Source organism: Ctenopharyngodon idella, chromosome 1 (assembly GCF_019924925.1).
Source record: "Ctenopharyngodon idella isolate HZGC_01 chromosome 1, HZGC01, whole genome shotgun sequence".
Lineage (NCBI taxonomy): Eukaryota > Metazoa > Chordata > Actinopteri > Cypriniformes > Xenocyprididae > Ctenopharyngodon > Ctenopharyngodon idella.
The window spans coordinates 3,851,065-3,862,831 of record NC_067220.1 but is presented as its reverse complement, the minus strand read 5'-3'; the positions used below and the strand labels follow the sequence as shown (position 1 = coordinate 3,862,831).

General features: G+C 39.7%; 1 protein-coding gene across 2 annotated transcripts in view; it reads left to right on the top strand.

The window, feature by feature from the left end:
• The first annotated feature begins 710 nt into the window (after positions 1–710).
• col5a3b (collagen, type V, alpha 3b) overlaps positions 711–11,767 on the top strand; it is a 32,696-nt gene continuing 21,639 nt past the window's right edge. The window contains exons 1-9 of one of the 2 annotated variants that reach the window (XM_051904005.1): positions 711–1,234; positions 6,194–6,361; positions 6,470–6,683; positions 8,340–8,502; positions 8,651–8,773; positions 9,664–9,777; positions 10,291–10,413; positions 11,470–11,565; positions 11,656–11,718. In XM_051904005.1, coding sequence (XP_051759965.1) covers positions 1,153–1,234; positions 6,194–6,361; positions 6,470–6,683; positions 8,340–8,502; positions 8,651–8,773; positions 9,664–9,777; positions 10,291–10,413; positions 11,470–11,565; positions 11,656–11,718 — 1,146 coding nt within the window. In that variant the 5' untranslated portion in view covers positions 711–1,152. Of the gene's footprint in view, positions 1,235–6,190; positions 6,362–6,469; positions 6,684–8,339; positions 8,503–8,650; positions 8,774–9,663; positions 9,778–10,290; positions 10,414–11,469; positions 11,566–11,655; positions 11,719–11,767 lie in introns of both variants that reach the window. The other variant, XM_051903997.1, reaches the window with a different exon arrangement.

Sequence of the window (11,767 nt, the reverse complement as noted above, 5' to 3'; positions counted from 1 at the left end):
GCCGGAGCACATTTTATTTTATTAGTTGGGCAGCTCAACATCTTGTTCAAGCATGTTTATGAGAGTGTGTGTGTGTGTAAGGCGGTGGTGATCCTGTGGGGTGCGGTTGGGAGACTTAAAGTTAGTATGTTTCACTGAAGCCTGTGAAATGGGTCATTTCTTAATTATGAGCCATTGTTTGAGTTCTGCATATCTGATCTCATCAGAAAACATCGACACTCTGATCACAAACTGTCAGGAACATGACATGAACATGTGATCCCAAAAAAGATAGACAGTTTCATTAAAAAGTCTTTTAGGGCTGTTATGATTTTTGCATTGTGACTTTATTTTCATGATAATTAAGCACATTTCTCCCCAAAATTTCCCGATAAAATAATAAATTAATGTAATGCAAAAGAAAGAAACAAACAAAACAATGAGAAGTCATTTTAAAAAGTTTTAAACGTTCATGTACATCGCAGTGTTTGTTCTACTATTAAAACAAATAAAAACAGTAACGAAAATGAGACCGTTTTGCTGAACAATAATGGGAATTTGGGTGGAAAAGCACTTTATTGTCATAAAAAAATCATGTCAGAATGAAAGAAAAATTAATGATCCTAAAAATATGCTAATTTGTAAACAAAATGATTTACTTATAACATGTTTGTTTTTTTAATATAATTAATCTTCTGTTTTTTGTTTCTCAATCTGTGTAGACAGCATCACTTCTGTTCTGTAGGTCAGGAAAAAGTGAAATTTAATCAGATTTTATGGTTAACAAAGACAAGACGAGGCAGATACAAAAACAAACCTCACATCCGATCGTGAAGAGAGTCTTAAATATTCAAACAGTTTTAACTCAGTTGTGATTTATAGTTATCAAACGTTCATGTTTTACTTGTTCAAATGAACATCAGTCATTTCAGTTCGGGTGTCCTGAACATAAACTGAAAACCTGCAGAACTGAGAGAAAGAGAGAGAGAGACAGATGGAGGGATGAGGTGAGATAGTACAGATAAACTCCAGCAGTCTGTCTGTCGGTCGGTGGGTGAAGGTTCCTGCAGGATTTTTCTCCTCCGGGTGTTTTTGTCGGGATCTTCAGGTCCAGGTGCGACACACACACACCTCACGAGCGCCGGGCGGTCCGGTGCAGCTGACGGGCTGAAGATGAAGATGATGATGAAGAGTTCACGGATTACCGGAGTCACGCCGTTGGTCGTTTTATTCCTGCTGCACGCGACCCGAGCAGGTACATTCACACACTTCTTCAGTTCCTTCTGAAATCATTTTCATCTGGAAGATGAACGTGATTGTCCTCAGCGCGTGGGATAGTTGAGGTGTTAGTTAAGATTTTATCTGTACAAACCTGATTATGGATGATCTGATCCAGTCAAATGATCGATCAGTGGGCGGATTATTCAATCACTCGAGCTTCTGGAGGAGTTTCTGCACTGCAAAAAATGCTTCTCTTATTTAGTAGTTTTGTTTAAAATGTTTAAATATCTAAAAATTCTTAATTCCAGATGCTTTTGAGTAAAATGACATAATAAAAAAAAAAAAAGATTTCAAACAGTAACAAGATTATTTTACCTCATTTGCAGATAATTTTGCTTTTTTTTTCTTTCAGAAAACATGAAAAATATCTTATGTCATTTTACTCAAAAGCATGTGGATTTAAGACTTTTTAGACCAGAAACAAGACAAAAATACTAAATAAGAAGAGCATTTTTTGCAGTGTGTCAGTAACTGTCGAGACTCAGTCTTCTCACGATAACAGTATTTTCTGATATATTTGTGATGATAAGTAAATAAATAATGAAGTGATAATTAATGAACAGATTCCCTGTCACGTTATGTCGATGTTTCGCTCGACATTCAGGGGAACCCGATTCATGTATCTGTAAAACACTCTGATGAACTTGTAATATGACTAATTTGTTTACTGAAATGTTGTTTTAAAATAAAATACCATTTTTAGACAGACAGACAAGTAGCAGAGTAGGTAGAAATCCCCCATAATGATAGTATGGTCATGGTACTGAACTATTTCTTCATTCATCAGGAATATGATGGTTCTTGAGAGGTTTTTGTAAGTCTGTAGGGGTCTAGACTAGAGAGAGTTGCTCTTGTTCTGGAACTGATCATCCAGCAGCAGCTGTTTCTCATTCACTGTCTCTCTGACGGGATCTTTTCAGGCCTGCGCTGTGTCTTTTTGAAGTAATGGGTCTTTACAGAAATACCAATATAGCTTCTTTATTGAGCGTTACAATGCCGTGAGAGCGTGCTACTTCTGTGATGGCATTTTTCTCTGATAAACCCTTATGAAAATTAACCAAAAACCATGGTTCTTGTAGTTATTCCATGGTAACCATGAACTAACCATGGTTTTGCTACAAAAAACATAGTTTAACTATATTGTACAAATGGTAATCAAAACTGTTTTACTATGTCAAAAGTTGTAAATTTTCGTAAGGGAAGCAGTTCCCTGAGGCTCTCAGAACAGGACAATAATGTCTCGATCCTCCTCAGAACCGCACACGTTCAGACCTCAGCTGAAGTTACTCAGGGCCATCAGGTGGGTATTAATGAACTGAAAGACTTTCAGAAGAAAAACGAGAGCGCAGGGCATTTTCCACACATTCCCAACACGTCTGAAACTGTCCGGCGTTCCAGTGTGCTCCGGATAAACGCTCTCTGCTGTTCCGTGTGGTGTGCAAATGCAGCAGCATCTGGATGTTTTAGTCATTAAACCCGTTTTTCTGTCTGCAGGTGAAGAGTTTTGAGTTCAGCCGAGTGATGATGTCATGAGTGATGTCATAATCACAGTCATGACATGAACTGTCACTGTCATATAGGATGCGTCATATCAGCTTTCTGATAATACTTGAATATTTGAACATCAGTCTTAACAACTGGATAAGAACATGTTTGATCTGTAGGGTCTCGTCTGTCAGCGCTGACCTCTGACCTCACCCACGGTTCAGCTACAGTGCTGTTAAAAGCATTGCATGACTGTGTTCTGCTGAATGTAATGTGATATAAGTTTGTGTTTGCAATAATTTATTTAATTAGATTACATCTTTTGAAGAAGATTATTGGGTCCAGGCACCATTTTCATGTTACTGCAATGGTTGTAACTTCTGAAGAACTTCAGATTATTTTAATCTAGTTGTTTGGCATCTCGTAATAAATAAGAATGTATTCCAGAATAATAGAATTGAAGAATTTTAGAAAATGGATAGTCCAACCAAAAATTAAAGTCTTCTCATCATGACATCCCAAACCTGAATGACTTTCTTTCTTCAGTAGAACGCAAAAGAAGATATTTGTCCATACAGTAGAAGTCAGTGTTGTTTGGTTCCCAGCGTTCTTCAAAATATCTTCTTTTATGTTCAACAGCATGAGGATGAGTAAGTCGTTTTTTGGCAAACTTTAGCTTTATTTAACCTTCTGAATGATTAACCCCCCCAAACCCTTAAAAACCAATCAGAAACGGTTTGGTCTGGAGCTAAAGCTTCTTCAGTTCAGTACAGAGCCCTCTTCTTATGGAGACTGATGTTTGGCTGTGCAGGGTTCTTGTTATTTTGGAGAATAGTCCTTGATGTTTTTATTAGGTTCTTCAGATCAGTATTTTGGTTTCTGGGCTCTTGGTAAGCATTGTCAAGCATCCAGACGGCAGTTGATTTGATGGTGTGATGCACAAGCATCGGCATGTTCGTCAGGAGTTCCTCAGGATGTGCTTCTGGACGTCTTCTCAGGTGAGCGGATGGTTTGTAATTTTCCTTGTGAGCCGTGTGTTCGAGTGAGGGGAGATCTGACTGCAGGATAAAGCTTTCATCTGAACTCCCTCCACCTCTGAGTGCTGGCAGTTTCCTGAGATCTTGACCTCTTGTAGATCTTCGAAGGTCAGATTGAAAGTCTCAAGACCTCTTTAAGCCTTTCATGCCGAGGTTAAAGGGTGAGTTCACCCAAAGATAAATATATTCACTTTCAGAAATGAACTGCAGTGAAACTCCAGTGTAATTGCAGTAGTACTGTAATCTATGCAGTCGTGTGGAGTACAGTGATGCTGCGCTGCACAATCAACACCTGGACTGCTGTTAAAATGCTTTTAAACTGTAGTTTGAGTGAAGTACTGCTGATCAGGCATAACATTATGACCACCTTCCTAATATTGTGTTGGTCCCCCTTTTGCTGCCGAAACAGCCCTGACCCGTCGAGGCATGGACTCCTCTAGACCCCTGAAGGTGTGCTGTGGTATCTGGACCAAGATGTTAGCAGCAGATCCTTTAAGTTGTGAGGTGGAGCCTCCATGGATCGGACATGTTTGTTCAGAACATCCCACAGATGCTCGATTGGATTGAGATCTGGGGAATTTGGAGGCCAAGTCAACACCTCAAACTCGTTGTTGTGCTCCTCAAACCATTCCTGAACCATTTTTGCTTTGTGGCAGGACACATTATCCGCTTTTGGCGGTGGACAGGGGTCAGCATGGGCACCCTGACTGGTCTGTGTCTATGCAGCTTCATACACAACAAACTGATGCACTGTGTATTCTGACACCTTTCTATCAGAACCAGCATTAACTTCTTGAGCAATTTGAGCTACAGTAGCTCGTTTGTTGGATCGGACCACACGGGCCAGCCTTCACTCCCCACGTGCATCAATGAGCCTCGGCCGCCCATGACCCTGTCGCCGGTTCACCACTGTTCCTTCCTTGGACCACTTTTGATAGATACTGACCACTGCAGTTTTGGAGATGCTCTGACCCAGTCGTCTAGCCGTCACAATTTGGCCCTTGTCAAACTCGCTCAAATCCTTACACTTGCCCATTTTTCCTGCTTCTAACACATCAACTGTGAGGACAAAATGTTCACTTGCTTCCTAATATACAGGTTTTTAGCTTTTTCTCATTGTCGGTTGTGTTGTAGCTGTTGGTCGAGTGCTGAACTTGTCTACATACAGGTTTCAGCGCACACGCAGCGTGCAAATGCAGGAACACCGTCTGGAATCTCTTACTAATACTATTTCTCTGATGTATTTGTATGGCAGAAATGATAGGAGCTAGTATACGACTCCAGGTTCATTCGCAGTGTGAAATACTGTAATACTCACGTGCTCATTGTGGATGCAGTCAAAACTAACAGGGAATGTTCTCAGAACGTTCTGTCAAGGTTCTTTCTAAGTTATGAACAAACGTTCTTCCAATAATGTTGACAAAACGTTCATTCAAAGTTATCTGGTCTTTAATAATGTTCTCAAAACGTTAGAATGAAAACATTTTTATATCATTTATGGAAGTTTTTTTCTGAAATGTTTTAGTTGGATGTTCCTCTAACATCGCTTCAGAACATTCAGAGAACTTTCAAAAGTAACGTTCACATAATCAGTAAGAGCACAAGAGGGTGTAGAAGTGTGAAATATCTGTGACTCTGAAAGTGCCTGAACAAAGAGAGTCTGAAACTGAATAAAGAATGAAAGTGAAAGGTCAAAGGTGAAGGTCAGCGGGGTCAGAGGAGTGTGCAGACAAAGACGCTGAAGACGCACCTGTCTCACATCCGTTAGTGATGTTGTGTCATCATGAGGCCTGTCTCTCTGCAGTTTACTGGGTTACGTGTGTGTGTGTGTGTGTGTGTGTGTGTGTGTGTGTGTGTGTGTGTGTGTGTGTGAAAGAAGCCCTTCATAAAAACACAAAAGTAAAATGTCTGAGAGTCTGGACTGCATTTCTTAATTCACCCTCATGTCGTCATTCACATCTGGCTCCCAGACAAACACACACTCGCATGTACACACACACACACACACTCACTCACTCACACTCACTCCCCTGCAGCTGCTGTTGTGTCTTTGATCTGTAGTTTGTTGTGAAAGTCTTTCCAAATGAGTTAAGATTTTCTACTGAGAGATGAGAGATTTTTCTGTATGTGTTAAAGACATGCTACTCATTCTGAGAACTTTAATGAGAAGTGTGTGTGTGTGTGTGTGTGTGTGCGGCAGATTCAGGTACATGTGAAGAGACTCATGACCAGTCCAGACCTGCATGCTGATACCTGCAGACACACACACACACACACATACACACACATACAGTTGCGATCGTCTTTCACCTGCTGTCAGTCATCGTGTCGGCGTGTTTTCACAGCAGAGACAGACAGACAGATGTGAAGTCTGTTCATAAGACTTTAACTGAAAGTGTCGTCTCCAGCAGCCGATCCCGTCGATGTGCTGAAGATCCTGGACCTATCAGATTCCATGGAGGGCGTGTCCTTGGAGGCGGGGCTGTGTACCAGTAGGCGGGGCACAGAGGAGGCGGATCTCGCTTATAAGATTGAGAAGAAAATCCAAGTCAGTGTTCCGACCAGTCAGCTCTTTCCAGGTGTGTAACACACGTATATTTTTGATCAAGTAAATGCAGCCTTGGTGAGCAGAAAAGTCTTTCAGAAACATTAAAACTGTTCCAAACGTCTGAACGCGTGTGTTGCAGACTCTGTGTTCCCGGCGGATTTCTCGGTGTTGGTGACGGTGCGGGCGCGGCGCGGCGCTCAGTGTTTCCTGCTGTCGATGTATGACAGTGAGGGTGTGCAGCAGTTGGGCGTCGAGCTCGGACGCTCACCCGTCTTCCTCTACGAGGACCAGAACGGCCAGCCCACGCCGGACCTCTACCCCATATTCAAAAAGGTCAATTTAGCGGATGGCAAGTGAGTGACATCACCAGAACACTGCTGACATCATCGTTCACTCATCAAAGGGCCATCTTGAGGTCACATGACCAGCTGTATCTCAGTAGCCCTTCTGTCATCAAACACGTTTGGTAGCAGAATAAATTAAATCACGGCTGATAAACTCACTTCATTCTAATAGATTTTTTAGAAAAAACACTTAAAGGGACAGTGATAGAAATTCTGTCATCATTTACTCACCCTTGTGTTGTTCCAGACCTGTAAGACTTCGAAACACAAGAGAAGATACAGTACAACTACCACTTTGATGTTTCAAGAAGTTCATAAAGAGATCGTAAAACTAATCCACATGAATCGAGAGGTTGAAGAAACTGGATCGCTTTATATGATGAATTTATTCACAGATAAACAGAAGCTCAACCAAACCTGCTTGACACGCGAGAACAAACCTCTTGAGGAAGCTCAAACGTGCTGCGCAACACCAGAATGAACCTCAGCGGTTCTCTAAATGTCCACTTGATTCCTTCATCTAGCATCGTATGGATCTATCATTCATATGGATTAGTTTTATGATCTCTTTATGAAGTTTTTGAAGAGTCAAAGTGGTAGTTGCATAGACTGTCAATGGAGGGACAGAAATCACTCTGATTTAATAAAAAATATCTTCATTTGTGTTCTGAAGATGAACGAAGGTCTTACTGGTGTGGAACGACATGAGGGGGAGTAATTAATGACAGAATTTTCATTTTTGGATGAACTAACCCTTTAATATCTTCAGTCATTTCTCTTCTCCAGTAAATGTATCTTGATTTAAGAATGTTTAGATAATTGTGTTGCAAAACAAGACAGAAACACTGAGGAAGAACATCATGTTTTGCAGTGAACCTGAACCTACAGCCAGTGTAGATATATTTGTTGTTCTGAAGTTATATGAAATTAATAATTCACCCAAACATGAATATTCATGATCATTTGACTTTCTTTCTTCTGTGAATCACAAAAGAGGGATTTTTGACTTCAAAATGATATAAGAGCATCATAAAGGTGGTGAATATGACTCTTCTGAATTCATATGATTCAATTCATCTGTGAATATCTCTGTAAAGTCAAGTCAGCTTTAGTTGTATAGCGCTTTATACAATACAGATTTATTAAAAGCAACTTCACAGAAATAAACAGGAACATAACAGTGTTCAAATTAATTAGTTATGAAACAAATTCAATTTCAGCTGTAAAGTTATTATTATCATTATACATTCATGAGAGTTGTTCAATGTCTGATTCATTAATGGATTGTTCTTTTGAGTCAAAGCTTGAAGGAACTGTTTGATTCGTTCGTGAATTGAACTGGTGTTTGAGTTCAGTTCATTGGAGCAGAAGATCATGAATGAATAAACACACAAACCATCATGTGACTTCAGAAGATTTCAAATATTAAGCATGAGTGGACATTATTTTGGGATTGAACAGCCCTATTGCTCATTTACTTTTTTATAAAATCATTTGTGTTTCACAGAAAGAAAGAAAGTCATGCAGGTTTGAGCGACATGAGAATGAGTAAATGATGATCATATTTGACTCTTTAAAAGCCATAAATCAGCCTGCAGATGTTGTTGGGTCTGAGCGTGTGCTGGTGGATGGAGATGTGAGATTAACCTCACTGTGACCGTACAGGTGGCACAGAGTGGCCTACAGTGTGGAAGGTCAGAAGGTCACGCTTTACCTGGACTGTCAGAAGGTGGCGACCCTTGACCTCCCTCGAGGGCCGGAGCCTAGGGTCAGTACGGACGGAGTGACGGTGTTCGGGACGAGACTTCTGGATGAAGAAGTGTTTGAGGTGAGAGTGAGTGAGTGAGGACTGATTACAGACGGGGTCAGTGAGTTCACAAATTCATGAGCCTAAATGAGAGAAAAAATCACAAAATGTCAAGAAGAAATAAATGGTTTAACCAGTGTTGGTGTGTGTGTGTGTGTGTGTGTTTCAGGGTGAGATTCAGCAGCTGTTAATCGCTCCAGATCCCAGAGCTGCTGCTGATTACTGCCACACCCACATTCCCGACTGTGACTCCGCCCTCATGTACAACAGCCTATCACTGGACCCCGTGGAGGTAACCCCGCCCACAGCAGGGGCGCACTTCATTCATATTCACCAGTCTTTCTGCATAGATAATGAGTACGAAACACCTGCAGCTCTCTGTGTCTCATTAATATTCATGTCTGTTCTTTGGCTCGGTTTGGGGCTCAGTGTTAAACATGTTGTTAAGGACTCGAGCCAGATACTGTATGTCTGATTGACAGCCGCAGCAGAGAGACGAGACAAACACTGAGACAGAATTATCTTCTCCACAATAAACTCATGAACCATTAAAAAGACAGATCTACTGTGAGCTACGAGATTGTTAATCGATGATATTTGCTTTTGTTGAAGCCATTAATCCACGATATTTATACTTATGTTTTAAATAATCACATTTAACTGCAGAATTCCTGGTGAAAAACTACATTACCCATGATTCTGCAGAGAAATCACCACCAATCAGGAAAACCCAACAAGCAAATCTTGACAATGACATAATAGTCTCAAATTTATTTAAATATATATATATATATATATATGTGCATGTTTTGTAATAAATATAAAATATATAGCGTCTATAGATATAATTAGCATCTTTAAATCAATCGTTTTGTATTCCTCCATGTTTTTAAGTTGATGATGTCATTTGCAGTGCTTCATGGGATTGTAGTTCTTTCCCTCACTATAGCTGTTTAGTTTCACATTTTTGTATCTTTAAAAACACTTTTTTGCTTCTTTTGTGATTCTCCTCGTAGCTAGTTGGTTTGTTTCATGGCTTATGATGTTTTAGCAAAGACTTGTTAAAATTCCTATGAAAAAAAATGAATGGAAAAATATTGTATAAAAAGTGCGCTCCATCATGACAGTTTTGTGTTGTTGATATTGTGTGTTTCTATGGTATCTGTTGTCATGGTGATGCAGGTCAAGAAGCCGCCGAGGAAGCCAGTCGAAGAGGAGTTTGACGATGACCTTTACAGTGACCTTTACAGTGACCTCTCTGTCTCGACTGCAGGAGACAATGTCACCGAGTATGAGGTATTTTACTTGAACAGCCAATGAAATGTTTAGTATTAGTAGTAAATAAATACCAGCAGAGTAGAAAAGTTAGTTAGAATATTAGTTAGTAAGAATTTGAAGAATCACTAATTATTGTAGTGTAATTAAATACAGATAAAGCAGCATTTAGAGGAATAGATCACCAAATCAGAATTAGAAGAATAGTTCACTAAAAAATACATTTCATAATTTTCCCAATGTCAATGAGAAACTCCAACAATAAGAAAACCGTTATTTTAGATCAATTAGAAAAATTCTTCCTCTTTTCCTCTTTCCTCTTCCTCTTTTTTAAAGTTTACTGTTTACTTTTAAATACTTAAGTACTTGTGTACAATACTTAAACACTTCAGTAAACTTAAATGTGAATACTTTTTAAACCTTCACTCAAGTATTTTTAGACTTTTAATTGAGTAAAGGTTTTGACAGTATCTTTTACGGTGATATTCTAATGCTGTGTGTGTGTGTGTGTGTGTGTGTGTGTGTGTGTGTCAGATAGTGGAGTACGAGGACTCTGAGAACGAGACGGAGTATTTTAAGGAGTACACTGAGTATCACGAGTATGACGAGTACGACTTCCGGCCGGCAGAGAGACAGGAGCAGTTCTTCAACGGACAGGTACCCATCTGTCTCTCCTTCACCTGTCTAATGATCTGTCCTCTTCATTCTAGTCTTAATTTCATTAACGAAAACTATGATGAAAAATGTTAACGACTTTTTTCTATGACTAATACAGCATCGACATCATTAAACACTATGTGACTACAGTATATTAACATGCAATATTGTTGACAAAAAAAGACAAACTAATACGATAAAACTGTAATAAATCCAAACATAAATCTGAACTTTTTTGTTTATGATTGAGGTGATGGAATAAATGCACTCATGCGACCTCTGTGTGACAATACAAAGTCTTTTAATTGATGTTTTAATAGAAAAAAATTAACGTAATTTAGAATTTAGAAATATCAGATTTACTATTAGAAATGTCACTGTTTCAGCTTTTGAGAGAAACTTTTGAGTCACATAATGTAGAGAGTGTGTTCATTTATATGATAATATTATAAATCAGGAAACTAGTTGAGTCAAAATAACCCATGAGTCGACAATCTCTTGATTCATGCTTGTAGGTGAAAGTGCAGTAATTCTGATGAAACATAAAAAGAAATTCCAGTAATCAAGATCACAATTTCGAGCAAAATCTTTGTGATTATCAGTTTAACCATTATGCTGCATGACTAAAATATGACTAAATTTTCATTGACAAAAACTAGACTAAAATTCCCAGACTTTCAGTCAACTAAAACTTAACTAAACAAAAAACAGGATAGGTTGACTAAATATGATTCAAATTAAAAGGGATATTTGGCACAGGACTAAAGGCCTCTTTACACTGCAGAGTTAAGGCTGCTCTGTGCCTGCTCAAAATTCTGTGTATTGACACAATGCAGCATAAAAACCAGCCTGAATTATTCCTGCTGTGACGCACATCAGCTCCTAGTTTAACAGTATGCAGTTAAAGTGTAAATGCATTCATGCCTCCTCTGATCAGCAATAAACAGTTTGCATTAATTGCCACTTCTGAAGCGCTTCTGTGCCGCCTTTGCAGTGTAAATTTGCACAAGACTAAGCCTAAATAAATTCTGACAATATGAAGACTCTTTCATTCAGTCGTCACTCGGCCCAGAGAAGGGAGAGAAGGGAGAGCCAGCGGTGTTGGGAGAGGGTACTCTGATTATGGGACCCCCGGGCCTGCCTGGTGCTGAGGTAACCTCACCCGAGACATCACATGACTGCGTTTACCATGTTTAATGTGTGTGTCAGTGACAGATGGTGTGTTTGGCTTGTTTCCCGCAGGGGCCGCCGGGTGAACACGGTCCAATGGGACCCCCGGGACCGATCGGAGATCCAGGAGACCCGGTGAGACACACGGACACACACTCCTCATGATCGTCAGGTTCATGACTGA